Raw genomic sequence first — 18,492 nt, forward strand, 5'->3', positions numbered from 1 at the left:
AGCAAAGATATGCTTTATTGATTCCCTGTGGAAATAAAATTATATAGTGAGTGACATAGCATAGGTGTTCTTGTCTTATTTTTGATGTCAAAATAATTGGAAATGCAGCATTTTTAATACTCGAAGAAATGTAAGACCCGATAAAAATTAAAAATAACTTTTATTTAAACAGGCCAGACAGTGCAAATGATTTGTGAATTTCCTGTCAATGTGTTTTCAAATGCACAGGAAAATGATGAACTCATGATTGGTGCTACACTGTATATTTAGGTAAACCCACACTAAATTATCTAATCTGCTGTAATTTTAAATGTAACCCAGAAACATTTAGTAGTCCACAAAGGTAACCAAAACACAGTGCACAGTTACTACACTTTATTTTTTGTTGCACCACAAGTAGCATCAAAGTAAGAGAGCAATGATTCAAATCACCATGAGCTTTAAATTCTTGCACTTGATATCTGATACCTTATTATCTTCCATATTTTCTTAGATTGGATGCACATTGTAATGAGATTCATTATGATTTTCCATGGGAGAACACTACAAATTTGCCATAATACGCTACTTGACAATGCTGGGAATAAATTTTCTTTCTCGTTTTATTGTCATATGTAACTATTTCTCAGCAGCAATGGTTATGCCATATTTTAAATTTATTTACATTATTTTGAAAAAAGTACACATTGGTGAAGACTAATCAAATGCACAGGTGGCGAATAATGTATGCAGAAATGGAAGAAGCAGGTGCTTGACTTCTACAGAAAATTTGTAAGCAAATTATTTGAAAACCTGCTAGTCAGCTATTTGATGAAAATGTTGTTCTTCATATATACTGATCTATAAGGGAAGATGAAGTAAGTAGGATTTAAGAACTCCAGGAAACTGACCTTAGATTTGAAACTAGAGGGCAATATAATATTTTGAAGAAACATGTTTGTTGCGAGTAAGAAATATCTCCCAAAGAATTTGAGAGGGGAGGAAAGGTAATTGCACAACTTTGTTATGGATAGATAAATGTAAATGTCATGTGGATAGGGCCTCCCGTCGGGTAGACTGTTCGCCGGGTGCAAGTCTTTCAATTTGATGCCACTTTAGTGACTTGCTCGTCGATGGGGATGAATGACGATGATTAGGACTACACAACACCCAGTCCGCGAGCGGAGAAAATCTCCGACCCACCTGGGAATTGCACCCGGGCCCTTAGGATTGACATTCTGTCACGCTGACTACTCAGCTACTGGGGGCGGACTATGCATAGATAATGTTCTCTTACTAAATTTAGCTGGTGCTACAGTCACTGACTGGAAATTACTGCACCTTTTGGAAACGTAGCATCACAGTTGTGTATTAGGTGATCATAGCACGATTAGAATGTAAAACTATTTAAGAAATTCATGCATAAGTATTCTTTTCAGTTATCTTGTAAGTCAAGGAAGCTGCTTGTGATAGCTATGACTGTTTGACATTTAAGTTGGAGAAGCAGTGAAGTAGGATAAGAATAGAAGGATAGTGAGTCTACAGAGGTTCTACAAGAGCAGACAGAAGTTAATCATTTTGTTTTATGATATTGCCACTTAAAGCATAAGTACAGTTTTCTCCCCGAGAGATCAGTATTTATATTAGATCTCTAAAATGGAAGACGTCTATGTTTTAGAAGAGTTTTGATGAGAAGACATTTTACTTTTCACTCACAAAATTTTCTTAATTATGTTGTATCTGCTTGATCGTGTGTAGAAATGCTATTTTATTTTATTTTTTCTCTCTGATGTTTCATAATACTTAAGTATGGAAACTTTTTATTTGTACTGTCCAAACATTATTGATACTTCTTTATGAATAAACTTTCAATGAAGATCACTTCTTAAGCAAAAAGTGTCACTGTTCAATTTTTGATATACAGTTATGACATATTCTGGAAATTTGCACCTGCCTTAATGAAGTGAATTTTCCAACTGTTAAGATTGGCAGTTGTGCATAATGATGTCATCACACCAGTACCTTCACCTCACTACGTTTTACTGAGGCACTTAGTTTGCATCTGTTATTACTTTATGTATTGCAGAGCATGGCTTAATTGCACATTTGTTTATGACAAATTACTGTAAGTGCGCAAACAGTAATGGGAACACCATAATTTTGAAAGTTTGTAATTTTTACTTCTTATATTGAATATAAAGTCATTTTGTTCAATAAATAGGCAAAAAATTAAAACTGACTGTTTCTACATCTTTAAACACTTTTCTTTTAGCAATCTGAAAAGTTGTGGAGGTGTAGATTATTCATCACATATTTACATAATTTTTGTGTGCATTTATTTAAGCTATTGTTAGTGTGTGCGTGTGATTTATATCAAAGAGATAATTTTATATTATCTCTAATGTTGTTAATGTTTAAGTAAATTCTTTCTTTCTGTTTCTTTCTTAGCTTTCAATAAGACAATGCAACGCCTTCGCCGCCAAGGGATGAGTCTAAAAAATTTTACTTACACCAACAAAGAAATAGCAAATGCTATTTACTCTGCAATCAACAGCACACAGTTCTTAGGAGTATCTGTAAGTTAATACCTATGTATTTCATAATTTGATAGTAGATAAACAATATGATAGTAATAACAATAGAAGCTGTAAGATTGGATACACACAGTTGTAGTAAATATACATTTCCAAAAATCTCAACAATTAAAGTGAGTGCATATAATAAACTTGATAATTTCTGTAGCTTTCAAATTACCTGTTTCATCAAGGAATAGGAAGGGAAATGTCAGTGTCCTTGCTGGAATCCCCTCAACTAAGAAAACTAAGAATGTAGGTATTTAAGGAAAGTCAGAAAAATTATAAAGCTTTGAAATCTGTTGGAAATGTTCTTGGTACTGTTTTCAAGAATTGATTACGTCTATAAGAACAGCTGTGCTATATATTTCTAGTAGCCTTAATTTCACTTCACATACTTTGGTAAAATTGAAATTACTGTGCCTCTTTTTAAAATGAAAATGTGTGATACATACGTCAAAGTTTTCGTAGAACTAAAAGTTGGAACTCATTCAAACAGGCCTTGGAAGGTCCAGTGTTTCTGACTGATGAGTGTCATCCTCAGCCGATGGGCATCACTGGATGTGGATGTGGATGCAGAGGGGCACGTGGTCAGCACACCACTCCCCTGGCCATTGTCAGTTTTTGTGACCAGAGCTGCTACTTCTTAATCAAGTAGCTTCTCAATTTGCCTCACAAGGGCTGAGTGCACCCTGCTTGCCAACAGCATTCGGCAGATCTGGATGGTCACTCACCCAAGTGCTAATTAAGCCTGACAGCATATAACTTCAGTGATATGATGAAAACTGATGTTACTGCTATGGCAAGGCCATTGGCATAGAACTAAAACTTGTGTGTTTTAAACAGATGACAACTTTTCTTGGAAAATTTAATTTTCTCCAAGCTGCCGCAGTGCTGTGCTGTGAAAGTAATAAAGATGCAAAGGGGCTGTATTTATCATAATTGTAAATTGTCCAGTTGTTCAGCAGTAACAGCTGCAAGTTGATACAGCAGTAGAAAATAAAACTGTAATTTTTACACTATCACTTAGCTGTCCTGTGCTGCCAGAAACCATAACGGCTGTATTCCTCCATATTAAAGTAAGACCCTTATGCTCCAAATTTAGGGAGATGCTTTGTAGCATTGTCAGTACTATGGAAATACTACCATATCATGCAGTGGTGAGGCAACATGGCATAAATGTGCCAAAACTGCACATAATATTGGGATATTGTTCATCACCACAAACATGTGTAACCTTCTCTCAGAATCATGTTATTTGGAGTGGAGACTGCCCATTATTTATGGAAGAGTAGAACATTCAGGAAATTAATATCTTGAAGAAAGTGTTTTATTCTGAACAAGGAAACTTATAGGCTCTAAAATTGTGTGTTTGTACTTTCATTACAGCCCGTAACCAAAACAACTGTGCAGAAGATGGATTACACAGTTTGAACTCACTCAGCTCAAATTGGCACACACTTGCAGCTAAAACTTAACTTGCAGTGGTGGACTTGTAAAGTCTATTGTCTCTTCCATACAATTAGAGAAACTGTCAGAAAATAGTACCTCGGAGCACATGAAACCTTGTGATCAGGCAATTCCATATCACGTAGAAAGACAATCACATCTTCTTCTGTAGAATTAAAGAAATTGCCAGAAAATAGTACCTCAGAGCATGTGAAATCTTGTGATCAGGCAATTCCATATCACATAGAAAGACAATCACATCCTCTTTGAAGGAAAAAAAGTACCGGGAATTGGAAAAACAAAAGAAAGATAGTCAAGCAATCCATCCATCCATGTGTTGCTGGTACTATCTGAAGAATCAGGTGCCCTTTCCACAGACAGTATGCATATTTGATATATGCTTGAAATAAATGACAAATCCTTCAGCCACTCCCTCAAATGTTCCAGTGTCACCAACATGTCAAGAGTGTATGATGAAAGAAATATGGTTCAATGGGACATAAATGGGCTCAGGACCCATGTGGAACTGAATTCAGCTTAGCACAGGGAAGAACTTTGTTGGTTACCCTGGAGGCACATGACACTCCTTTGCTAGGTGGATATGTCCATCATAGTAAGGGTATCACTGGAGAGAGGTAAAGGTTGAACCACTACAATTGTCAGCAACAGATACTTATCATCTCACTCCCTTGTCACCAGCTTCTCAGCTGTCTCAATAGGGTAATAGTATCAAATAGGGTAATAGTTCTTTGCATGTTCCCTCCAACGGAAGTCTGCATCAAGAGCCCCTCAACGATATCGCACTGCTTGCCCAACTGTTCCTCATTTTTAAGGATTTTATTGCTCATAATTTGCCATAGAAATTTACCACCATCTACACCTAAGTGTCAAACTGTTAAGAGCCTTGTCTCTTCAGAAGTTGTAAGTCTTCTGAACAGCTGGCAGAGAACACCTTTCAGTGCTGCCCCGGAATCATTCATGTCCATCAGTAACTTGAAATGTTGTTTTAGCTTTGCCTACAATATGTATACAGAGATATACATTACAGTGACCACAAACCAATTCAGGTATGCGTGACAAATCGAGCACTGCTCTAAAGAAATCTGCCGTAATGGGTGCTCAGCAAGTAAAGCTGGATTGTGTACAACCAGCTGGGTTTGTTAGGCATCCAGCAATAATTGGTGGGTTACATTATGAATATGATGCACAAAACCACCCATGCATTTATTCGAAAGTCATAAGGACATCTACAAAGACTGCTTGTCTTCTGGTTGGACAAATGAGTGCCACACATCATTTATCAGATCTGGACTGAATATACTAATGAGCACACACACTGTGGATTGAGAATAAACCAAAGAAGGACAAAAGTAATAATAAGTAGTAGAAATGAGATTAGCAATAAATTTAAAATCAAAATTAATGACTATGAAGTAGAAAAAGTGAGGGAATTCCGCTACCTGGGAAACAAAATAACACATGGCAGATGAAGCTGGGAAGATATAAAAAGCAGGCTAGTACAGGCATAGATGATATTCCTGGCCAAAATATGTCTACTACTATCAAGCATCAGCCTTAATTTGAGGAAGAATATTCTGAAAATGTGCATTTAAAGCAGAGCATTGTATGGAAGTGAATCATGGTCTGTGAAAAAAACTAGGAAAGAGGCAAATCAAAGCATTTGAGATGTTTTGCCATAGAAAAATGTTAAAAATTAGGTGAACTGTAAGTTTCCCATATTGTGTATGACATTCTCTTTAGTCACACTGTTATTACAGCCCAATCCATCAAGGATTCATGTCTTGTTTCAATGTCGGCAGACTTAACAGCTGACAGTTTGGATTGTGTGGGATACTCCTTGATTCCTACAAATTACAGGTACTTTCAGCAGCAGTAAATAAATGAAGAAAGTGTAAAGGTTGATACCTGTCGGTATAATCCAACTGGATGCCTGTTTCAGCATCTAACTTTTGAAGGCAAAAAATTTTTCACATGACAAGATACGCAGAAGTATTGCAGAAAAAGATGACTTAAACAAAATCTTCAAACACAAAGGTAATAGGGATCCTTTCTGTAGAGCAGCCTGGACGCTTAAATACCAGAGTATTCAGTAATAGTGAATAGAACTCTTGAGCATATCTCTTAATGAAACTAAACCACATTTCTTCATAGTGAGTGAATTGGGTTGCAAGGAAGAGGAAGCATATGGGTACAGGCTAAATAATTACAAACGCATAAACCTGTTCTTAGAAAGACACTCAAATGTGGTAGGGTGGGCATTTGGAGTAGAAGTGATATAGCATGTGAAACAGTCAAAGGGATTTATGATCTGAGTACCAAAATGGTACTTGAGGTTACAGCAAAAGATTTAAAAGTAGGGGACAGTGGCCTGATTAGGTCATCTGGAAACAACACTGAAAATTTTTTTGCCTGGAGGACTCATTGGAGAAGACATCATTGTACAAAAAGTGTTGTTTGTTGGAGACATCAACATAGACTCATTAAATAATAGCTTTAATTATTTGTATTGTGTTGACCTACTACAGTGTTATAGTTGTAACCATATAAACTCTGAACCTACAAGAATTACTGTAGGTATACAGACATGCATTGACCACATCCTTACAAACATAACAAAAGGAGAATGGAAACAGAACTACCTTAGAAAACCACATATCCGACCACAGAGCCCTTACTATGGAAATTGGTATAGGGAATGCAGACATAACTAAAAGTGATATCTTTATGTATAAAAGAAAATTTAATTATAATAAATCTTGTGAGACATTCATACGAAAGTTTATTACAATTGGCACAAATGGAGAACATGATTGACCCCCAATTTTAATGTTAGAAACACTAGTCAATCTTTTTTCACCCATGGCATTACTGAGAGGGACCTCCTCAGCACTCGTTTCAAAACTTCAAGCTAAAATGTCTTGCAGCTGGGAAGAAATTTCACCTTATCTGCTAAATGAATGCAGAGGATAATTAGTGTATCATCTGACACACCTAATAAATGGCTCCCTCTGCCTTGGAGAATTCCCTGACCACATGAGTCACTGAAATTCTACCGTTGTGTAAGAAGGGAATGAAAATTGACACAAAAAACTAAAGGCCAATATCATTAACTTTGGAACTTTAGAGAAAGTAATATTAAATCAGTTAGAGGCATATTTCATTAAACACAGTCTATTCAGCAATCTACAACATGGTTTTAGAAGAGAAAGATCTACTAAAACAGCAGTAGCAATTTCTAAATACAAAATATTAAACAAGCTGGATAAAGGAGACAAGGTAACGCACTTTTCTGGATATGTGTAAAGCTTTGCATACTGTGAATCATACAATTCTATTGCATAATTTGGAAGAATAAGGAATGAGAAGAGTAGCCTTATAACTACTTACTGCCTATTTTAAAGACAAGAAACAGCGTGTCAAGCTAACTTACAAAAGGAATGAACAGTTGGTAACATCTAAATCAACCTACAGAATACTTCAATGTGCTGTGCCTCAAGGAAGTATAATAGGGCCTTTTCTGTACCTTTCATGTTAATGATGTAATTGGACCCCAAAATTGCAAGGTTTTAAGCTGTGCCAATGACAAATCTTTTGTCAGTTGGGGCAATGATATGCCAACTGCTGCCAATTGTAGTGAAATCTATTACAGTTTTCTATCTGTCTACCTTACTGTAAATAGCTACTTGTAAAGAAAGAGAAGACAGTGACAATGCAGTTCATGCTGAGCTATAATCAGAACATAAATAGTACTCAATTTATACCTCCATTGACACTAAGCTGCACAAAAAACACAAATTTTTATCTATTATCGGTGATGATCACCTGTCATGGAAAGAGCATGTAGATCATATTTATAAGAAAATGAATACAAATGTGTATCAGCTGAAACAGGTCTAAGCCTTCCTGGGCCATGATAGCTTAAGACAAATATGTTTCAAATTGGTACATTCATATCTTCCGTATCATACTAAGATATGGAGTGGGGCACCAGCAGTCTATACAGGCAGGATTTTTAGACTACAAAAAGAGCAGTAAGAGTGGTAGCTAAGGTAAACAAGAGAGATCCTTGTAGAGAAAGTTTCAGAAAACATAAAATGCTTACTGTATTCTCTATGCACATACTGCAGACATTCATGTTTGTGAAACTAATTCCAGAACATAATATAATAAACAGTAATGTACATAACTACAATACATGGGAATGGGAAGACTTTCACATAATTGCAAGTAAAAGAAAAGAGCCTGTGGACCATAGCCCACATACAATAGGAACAAGTTTTTTTTTACAACATACTACCATCTGTATATCAAGGAAAATCACCATCAGCCGTATGTTTTGAGATGTTATTTCAGCAGCTCAATAATGCCATCTTCATTCCTCTATGCACTCCATGTATAGGCAATCAGACATATCAATACTTTCATGAATGGAGCCCTCAGCATCTCGATTTCGTGAATTCGTTTGAAGGAGCATTTATTTCAAAGATGGCCACAACTCAAGTCTATGAAGTAAACACTCCTAAAAAAAATTCATGGACTCCAGATATTGAGGGCTCCATTTATGCAAGTACTGATATATCTCAAACAATGGAAAATCCAGGCTGTAATGTAATAATATTATGAAAAGGATAGTTGCTACTCACCATATAGCAAAGATGCTGAGTCACAGATAGGCACAACAAAAAGACTGTCACAAAACTTACGGCCAACAAGGCCTTTGCCAGAAATACACACACACACACACACACACACACACACACACACACAGGTGACCACAGTCTGGCAGCTGGCTTCAGCTACCAGACACTGTGCTCATGTATGTGTTTGTGTCAGCTGCCAGAGACTGTGGTCATGTATGTGTATGTATGTGTGAGTTGCGCATATATATATATATATATATATATATATATATATATATATATATATATATATATATATATATATATATATATGTGTGTGTGTGTGTGTTTTATCCATTTTTGACAGAGGCCTTGTTGGCCGATAACTTATTTTGTGACAGCCATTTTGTTGTGTCTATCTGCGACTCAGGATCGCTATATGGAGAGTAGCAACTATCCTTTTGATAATATTGACATGTATGATTGTCTGTGCATGGAGTGCATAGGGGTTTGAAGATGACATTATTCAGATGCTGAAACTGGTTGATTGAATAAAATAACTTTTCAAAACATATGGCTGTTTGGCAATTTTCCTTGGTAAATATTTGACTGGTCACTGTTCCTTATGCACAATAGATCAACAGAGACTACCATCTGATATCAAGATAGCTAATTTAAATATATTCAAGAATAAACCAAAGCATTTATTAATAAAGAAAAGCTGTTATTCAGTAGAAGATTTAAAGTTGTAATTTCTCTTTACAAAGCTGTGTTCATAGCCATAAAACCAATGATTTCTTATCATTATTCTTTATGTCAATGTCTGAATTTATATATATGTGAACTTAAGTTTTGTCTGTGTCCACTAACTCTATCACAATGTCCAAAAACTGACTGTTATTTGGAGAGAAAATAAATAAATAAATAGAAGGGTCTCTGACTCCTTTACAGTAAAATACTGTGTTTGTGTTTTATGAACGTCCAATTCACTGTTTACAACAAAAAAGTCAAGTACTTAAATAATGAATCATACAATTTTTTATATTGTGACTTTTATCATACTCAGTTGTATGTTGATAATTATGTGTAGTAGTTTTGGGTAGTATTTGCGTGATTTTTATCTTTGTTGTTCACCTTGACTTTTAATTATGGAGATACTGGCATTTTATCCTCTTTCAGGGTATTGTTGCATTCAGCTCTCAAGGTGACAGAATTGCTCTGACACAAATAGAACAGGTGATTGATGGGAACTATGTAAAGTTGGGCTACTATGACACACAGAGTGATAATTTGACTTGGCTGAACAAAGAGCGTTGGATAGGTAAGATATGCAGATACTGGCTTCACTATTTTTCTCTCATGTCTTTTGTCATTGGTGTGTGCATGCGTGTGTCGGTACATGTGCATCAAACTTTTTATTTATTAACACTTATATTTTTATTGCAGGTGGGAAAGTTCCACAGGATCGTACAATAGTTCGAAGGGTTCTCCGTACAGTTTCTTTGCCCCTTTTTATATGCATGTGGACAATATCATGTGTGGGCATCATGGCAGCGATTGCTCTAATTGTGTTTAATGTTTGGTATCGCCATAGGAGGTCAGTTAATGCACCATGATTTCTACATATTTCATAACCATAATTATTGTTATGCCTCTATCATTTTATATGTATTGCTGGTTTTAGTGTGGCTAATGCTGATGTCTAGATTAGATAATTATAAATTTTGAGTGAGAGTGAGAGTGAGTGAGTGTACTCTAAAAATTTATAATTATCTAATCCAGATATATAACTGTTTCTCTTATAGTCCCAAAAAAGATAGTAATGCCTGTTGCTGCTAAAATGTTACTGTTACTGGCTTTTGCAATAAATTTATCTGTTGATTTTCAGTGTAGACTTCTTTTTGATTGATTTCTCCATTTTAACTATTTTGTGACCATAAATAGTGACTAGTCAGGAAGTGGCAAGCCAGACCAAGTTTTGACCTGCCAAATATTAGTATTAGCTGATTTTGTTTCAGACATGTTCACTAGGTTTTGCTGTTAATCAATGAAGCAGTCATTCATTTCTCGTAATTAACACTTATTCCATAGCAGAGTAGTAGTATGCCAACAGAAATGTGTACTCTTATCACGATCGTCACTCCCACATGGCTGCCAACTATTAAGGATTGTCACTAATTGTTATGGATTCATCACCTTAATTTCGGAGTCACGAGAAGTTACTGAAAATTATGGTAATAGACATTGCACAGTTTGGTGTTTTAAAAAATTATAAAAGGTACTACATACATTTCACTAATAATATGCCACTAAAATGTCTTGTAGATGGTAATGATTTCCCGAGTACACAGTAAACCTATCTACGAATGATTTTGCCACCACACCTTACCAGAGGCACCTTTACACTGAATTTGAAACACATTCTGCAGCATTGTTTGTGGCTAGTACTGGACTACCAATGTTTGCAACACGTTGTGAACATCTTGGCAACACAGAACCAGTGTTTGCAACACGTTGTGAACATCTTGGCAACACAGAACCAGTGTTCCTCAGCTGTGTAGGTACACATAAAGGTACACTTTTCCTGGGCTGCTACCACTAAATGCCAATATGCAGCACCAGTGTTTGTTTTTGCTCTGTTTGTAGTGTTTGTGTATCATCTTTATGATTGTTCCTTTATGAAATGGAGTGGCAAGAAGCAAAATTTATGAATTTGTCACTCTCTGTGAGGCAAAGGAGTGCCCTTGGAATTTCAGGAGTCCTGGTTATCAAAATAACAAACAGAAATATTACTCTGTGCAAAAAAGATGCTTCCTTACCTTTCACCAGGACCAGTGACATAGATTTAAAAAAAGTTAAGTCCCTCATTTCCAAATATTGCAACAACAGTAATGACAAGAAGTCACCTGATCTGTTGTTGTCAGCAAGTTATGTGGCCTCCTGCTATATGAAAGGATGGCAAAAAGCTTTCTATGAGGCAGAAATGAATGTATGTAGGAGGCAGCAGTTGACAGTAAACTAGGATGTGACAGGAGAATCATAAACTGCAGATTCTACCATCACATTCATTGGAAGCCTGAGTGACATTGTGGCAAATGAACTTTTCTTAGTTCAGAATGATAATTTGGATTAATTTCAGAGTGAATGCAAAAATAAATAAGTGATCAAATAAACATATCTTCTTTATTTAGGGTTGGAAAATGTCTGAAATAAAATGTTTAAAGACCTAAATGAGATTTCTAATTTTTAAAATTTTCTGGTGAGTATGGAGAGGGTGTACCCCCATCCACATCTGCCATTTGCTGGGTGATTACTGAGATCATCTTCTCAAGGTTGGCAGCTATGCTCACATTCAAACATTCAATGAATTCAAACGTGTAAGCAAGTTGTTATGATGCTGACCACCTTACACATATTTCAGTACTGTATCTGTTGTGAGTAAAAGATTTTTGAACTTGTGGGGACCCTCAGGTCTGTATGCTGACCCATTTTCATGTGACTATTCCTTAAACTTCTTTTCTTTGATTTCATTCCTGAGGGTGCGGGATATAGTTAGAGGAAAAGTGTACTTTACTGGATCATGTACAGCAATAGCACTACCTCCAAGTACCTCCCCCCCCCCCCCCCTCCCTCTCTACTACCCTCTTTCTCACTCACTGCCCTACATTTTGTGGACATGCTTCTCTAATAAACATTTTTCAGTTGCTTAGTTGCTGTTTCAGCTATGAGTGACAATGAAAAAGGAAGTATAGATTATACTTGAGGAATATGGCCTGAGAATGGTGAAAAGGAAGATGAAATGTGAGCTCTGTCATAATTGCAGAGGTATAGTTCAAATACTGTCACGGTGTTGAAGTTCACTAGACTTGATACTGAATTTTCTCTCTACAGGGTCATTCAGTCATCGCATCCGGTGTGTAACACAATTATGCTGGTTGGTGTCTGTGCTTGCCTGTGGTCAGTTTTCTTGCTAGGCCTAGATGGACAGTTTGTGAGTCCTAATGTATACCCAGTAATTTGCCAGGCTCGTGCTTGGCTGCTTTGCACAGGATTTACACTTGCTTATGGTGCCATGTTTAGTAAAGTGTGGAGAGTCCATCGTCTTACTACAAAAGCAAAGACTGATATTAAGGTATGTTTTGTGACAGCTTGTTGTTATAGAACAATGTATGGTGAACCTGTTGTTCTAGAACAATGTATGATGAACCTGTACTTTGTGCTGTTTATAGAAATGCTCATAAAATATATTCAGAAATTAAACAATTGTGCCATCTGTGTGCAGTTTTGCACTCTACTGTTAGTCAAGATGTCAGAATTGGGACCTAACACATTCTTTTTCATGGATTCATTGTCAGGCTCTGCTTTATCTAAAGCAATGCTTTGTATTTGTATTTGTAAACTTTACATCACATGTGCAAAAGTAAGCGTTAGTGGAGAACAGGATATCTAATGAACAATGTCATTTCTTTTTTAACACACACTTTCGTAATTTTTTAAATTATGCAATCAGTTACTCATGGTTTGGTTGTTCCTCTGTATAAAACGTTTGCCTGTTGTTTTGTATTAAAAAAAGTAATTAGCTTGAAACCTGAGTAAAAAAATCCAGGTTAAACACACACAAAATGACAAATGGAAAGAAAATGGGCTTTAATCTATGCACTAGTTTAGTTTGATTAATAAAATTTTAATGCAGTTAAAAATTTCAGTTTCTTCAAATTATTAGCTAAAATGTTTTAAGTATGTTTTCTTTTTTTCTGTGGTAGAAAGTTGAACCGTGGAAACTGTACCTCATGGTAACTGGATTTCTACTTGTTGATGTGGTGTTGTTACTCACGTGGCAAATATACGATCCCCTTCAGAGACGAATTGAGGTTTTTCCATTGGAAGATCCTGTTTCAACTGAGGATGATGTCAAAATTAGACCTGAATTAGAACACTGTGAGAGTGAAAATAACAACATTTGGCTTGGTGAGTTGCTGTCAGCTATGTCTTGTTAAATTATAATTTCATGTGTTGTACTGAGAGGGAAATACCTGCAATAAGCTGCGCTAACCTAGATTAATACAACTCTTACATAAAAAAGTCATTGTTAAATTTATTTTGCTGACATTCTTGAGCAAGCAAATTAATACACACTTTACCAGAGACTAGTAGCTAATAGCACCCATAATTTACCCTGATGTCAGTGGCAGTGGATTATAGCATGAATTTCACGAGACATCAGAAACATTGAGGAGCCTCATTGATTCATGACAGCTTAACTGTCATGCAAAACTAATGTAGAGTGAACACAGCTCCGTCTAGGACATGCACATATCATATTATGATGTCCCAAACTTGCTCAGTGCAGGGTGTATATGCTCCAGGACAACCAGAAAATTTGGGAAAAACCCAGGAAGTTTTTCATCTGGGAGAAAACTGGGGAAAACATGGGAATTTTTTTAAATTTCTGTAGTTTTTACTCATAAGAACTGATACTCTAACAAAGAATTTTACTTTAGCCTGTTACTGCAATATAATACTGCAGCAATAAAACATAAACAGGGAAAAAAATAAAGAAAACTTAAGTTGCAAAAAAAAAAAAAAAAAAAAAATGCCCCATTTACAGCAACAAAACACAGTATACACACAAGCATCTGTTTACAGCAAAATGTGTCAAAGGTTTTTGGATGAAGACTATGCAATACTACATAACAACAAACTGCTCCCGATGGGAGTGACGTCACAATGGTTAACATTGTGTTCATTTGAGCAGTTGCCAGCAGGCTTTTGCGCATGCGCAGTTGAGTCACATATGAGCAGTACCATCTCCTGCCTCTGGCTACTTGAAGTGCATCTGTAAGCTGTATCTACATCTACATCCATACTCAGCAAGCCACCTGACGGTGTGTGGCGGAGGGTACCTTGAGCGCCTCTATCGGTTCTCCCTTCTATTCCAGGCTCGCATTGTTCGTGGAAAGAAGGATTGTCGGTATGCCTCTGTGTGGGCTCTAATCTCTCTGATTTTATCCTCATGGTCTCTTCGCGAGATATACGTAGGAGGGAGCAATATACTGCTTGACTCTTCGGTGAAGGTATGTTCTCGAAACTTCAACAAAAGCCCGTACCGAGCTACTGAGCGTCTCTTCTGCAGAGTCTTCCACTGGAGTTTATCTATCATCTCCGTAACGCTTTCACGATTACTAAATGATCCTGTAACGAAGTGCGCTGCTCTCTGTTGGATCTCTCTCTCTTCTATCAACCCTATCTGGTACACATCCAACACTGCTGAGCAGTATTCAAGCAGTGGGCAAACAAGTGTACTGTAACCTACTTCCTTTGTTTTCGGATTGCATTTCCTTAGGATTCTTCCAATGAATCTCAGTCTGGCATGTGCTTTACCGACGATCAACTTTATATGATCATTCCATTTGAAATCACTCCTAATGCGTACTCCCAGATAATTTATGGCATTAACTGCTTCCAGTTGCTGACCTGCTATATTGTAGCTAAATGATAAGGGATCTTTCTTTCTATGTATTCGCAGCACATTACACTTGTTTACATTGAGATTCAATTGCCATTCCCTGCACCATGCGTCAATTCGCTGCAGATCCTCCTGCATTTCAGTACAATTTTACATTGTTACAACCTCTCGATATACCACAGCATCATCCACAAAAAGGCTCAGTGAACTTCTGATGTCATCCAAAAGATCATTTATGTATATTGTGAATAACAACGGTCCTACAACACTCCCCTGCGGCTCACCTGAAATCACTCTTACTTCGGAAGACTTTTCTCCATTGAGAATGACATGCTGCGTTCTGTTATCTAGGAACTCTTCAATCCAATCACACAATTGGTCTGATAGTCCATATGCTCTTACTTTGTTCATTAAACAACTGTGGGGAACTGTATCAAATGCCTTGCGGAAGTCAAGAAACACGGCATCTACCTGTGAATCCGTGTCTATGACCCTCTGAGTCTCCTGGACGAATAGCGCGAGCTGGGTTTCACACAATCGTCTTTTTCAAAACCCATGCTGATTCCTACAGAGTAGATTTATAGTCTCCAGAAAAGTCATTATACTCGAACATAATACGTGTTCCAAAATTCTACAACTGATCGACGTTAGAGATACAGGTCTATAGTTCTGCACATGTGTTTGATGTCTCTTCTTGAAAACATGGATGACCTGTGCCCTTTTCCAATCTTTTGGAATGCTACACTCTTCAAGAGACCTACAGTACATCGCTAGAAGAAGAGGGGCAAGTTCCTTTGTGTACTCTGTGTAAAATTGAACTGGTATCCCATCATGTCTAGTGGCCTTTCCTCTTTTGAGCAATTTTAATTGTTTTTCTATCCCTCTGTCATCTGTTTCGATATCTACCATTTTGTCATCTGTGCGACAATCTAGAGAAGGAACTACAGTGCAGTCTCCCTTTGTGAAACAGCTTTGGAAAAAGACATTTAGTATTTCGGCCTTTAGTCTGTCATCCTCTGTTTCAGTACCATTTTGGTCACAGAGTGTCTGGACATTTTGTTTTGATCCACCTACCGCTTTGACATAAGACCAAAATTTCTTAGGATTTTCTTCCAAGTCAGTACATAGAACTTTACTTTCGAATTCATTGAACGCCCCTCGCATAGCCCTCCTCACACTACATTTCGCTTCGCGTAATTTTTGTTTGTCTGCAAGGCTTTGGCTATGTTTATGTTTGCTGTGAAGTTCCCTTTGTTTCCGCAGCAGTTTTCTAACTCGGTTGTTGTACCACGGTGGCTCCTTTCCATCTCTTACGATCTTACTTGGCACATACTCATCTAACACATATTGTACGATGGTTTTGAACTTTGTCCACTGATCCTCAACACTATCTGTACTAGAGACAAAACTTTTGTGTTGAGCCTTCAGGTACTCTGAAATCTGCTTTTTGTCACTTTTGCTAAACAGAAAAGTCTTCCTACCTTTTTTAATATTTCTATTTACGGCTGAAATCATCGATGCAGTAACCGCTTTATGGTTGCTGATTCCCTGTTCTGCGTTAACTGTTTCAAATAGTTCGGGTCTGTTTTTCACCAGAAGGTCTAATCTGTTATCGCCATGAGTCGGTTCTCTGTTTAACTGCTCAAGGTAGTTTTCAGGTAAAGCACTTTAAAAAATTTCACTGGATTCTTCGTCCCTGCCACCCGTTATGAACGTTTGAGTCTCCCAGTCTATATCCGGCAAATTAAAATCTCCACCCAGAACTATAACATGGTGGGGAAATCTACTCGAAATATTTTCCAAATTATCCTTCAGGTGCTCAGCCACAACAGCTGCTGAGCCTCGGGGCCTATAGAGACATCCAATTACCATGTCTGAGCCTGCTTTAACCGTGACCTTCACCCAAATTATTTCACATTTCGGATCTCCGTCAATTTCCTTCGATAATATTGCACTTCTTATCGCTATAAACACGCCTCCCCCTTCACTGTCCAGCCTGTTTCTGCGGTATGCATTCCAATCTGAGTTTAGGATTTCATTACTGTTTACGTCTGGTTTCAGCCAACTTTCTGTCCCTAGTGCTATGTGGGCATTGTGACCGTTTATTAATGAGATCAGTTCTGGGATCTTTCTATAGACACTCCTGCAGTTTACTATTAGCAGATTAATATTGTTATTCCCTGTTGCATTTTGCCTACTACCTTGCCGCGTCTCAGGAGGCGTCTTGTTGGGCCTAGGGAGGGAATTCTCTAACTTAAAAAACCCACATGTGCACTCCACACGTACTCCGCTACCCTTGTAGTAGCCGCTTCCTGCACGCCTGACCTATTCAGGGGGACCCTACATTTCTCCACCCGATAGCTGAGGTCGAGAAATTTGCACCCCAGATCTTCACAGAATCGTCTGAGCCTCTGGTTTAAGCCTTCTACTCGGCTCCAAACCAGAGGACCACGATCGGTTCTGGAAACGATACTACAAATAGTTAGCTCTGATTCCACCCCGCGAGCGAGGCTTTCCGCCTTCACCAACTCCGCCAACCGCCTGTACGAACTGAGGATGACCTCTGAACCCAGACGGCAGGAGTCATTGGTGCCGACATGAGCAAAAATTTTCAGTCGGGTGCACCCAGTGCTCTCTATCGCCTCCAGCAGGGCTTCTTCCACATCTCGGATGAGACCCCCCAGCAAGCAGACGGAGTGAACACTGGCCTTCTTCCACGACCTTTCCGCTATTTCCCTAAGGGGCTCCATCACCCGCCTAACGTTGGAGCTCCCAATAACTAATAAACCCCTCCTCCCTTGTGCCTGCTCGGACCTTGCTGAAGGAGCGGCCACATGTCCACTCACAGGCAGAGCGGGCGATGCCACACGACCAGCTTCCACATTGACCCTCCGCCTCGTGTGCCGCTGAACCCACAACTGCCCTTGGGGAGAGGCTGACCCAACCGCGTCCGGTACCCGCGGAGATGTCTCGACAGCAAGGACAGTGGGTGAAGCATGTAACACCTGGGGTGTACCATGCGATGCACCAGACTCCCCACTGCCGCTACACTCCGAGGCAGCAGCCTGTAGACGGCTGACTGCGGTCATCAACACCTTCAGCTGTTCGCGAACAGTGGCCAGCTCCTCCTGCGTCCGTACACAGCAGTGACACATCCTATCCATCCTAAGAAATCAATTTATTGTAGAGAGTTAATCAACTTTTAACTAGACTGCTAATTCACTAAAGGCGGCTGATAGTTGACTAAACTGTGGTTACTAGACACTTCTTGTAGAAAACAATGAAAATAGCACTACCTGTCTCTGGACTGTATTGAAAACAAACACTAGCACTACTGGCACTATGCCTGACTAAAGGGACTCTCTCTGACTGTATTCAAAACAAA

The 18,492-nt window shown here is 38.1% G+C and overlaps 1 protein-coding gene across 1 annotated transcript in view; it reads left to right on the plus strand.

The window, feature by feature from the left end:
* LOC126248497 (gamma-aminobutyric acid type B receptor subunit 1) overlaps positions 1-18,492 on the plus strand; it is a 117,130-nt gene that overhangs the window by 46,969 nt on the left and 51,669 nt on the right. Inside the window, exons 9-13 of the mRNA XM_049949534.1 lie at positions 2,428-2,555; positions 9,821-9,962; positions 10,088-10,238; positions 12,533-12,773; positions 13,405-13,609. Of these exons, the coding sequence (XP_049805491.1) occupies positions 2,428-2,555; positions 9,821-9,962; positions 10,088-10,238; positions 12,533-12,773; positions 13,405-13,609 (867 nt within the window). The remainder of the gene's footprint in view (positions 1-2,427; positions 2,556-9,820; positions 9,963-10,087; positions 10,239-12,532; positions 12,774-13,404; positions 13,610-18,492) is intronic.

This window comes from Schistocerca nitens, chromosome 3 (assembly GCF_023898315.1).
Source record: "Schistocerca nitens isolate TAMUIC-IGC-003100 chromosome 3, iqSchNite1.1, whole genome shotgun sequence".
Classification (NCBI taxonomy): domain Eukaryota; kingdom Metazoa; phylum Arthropoda; class Insecta; order Orthoptera; family Acrididae; genus Schistocerca; species Schistocerca nitens.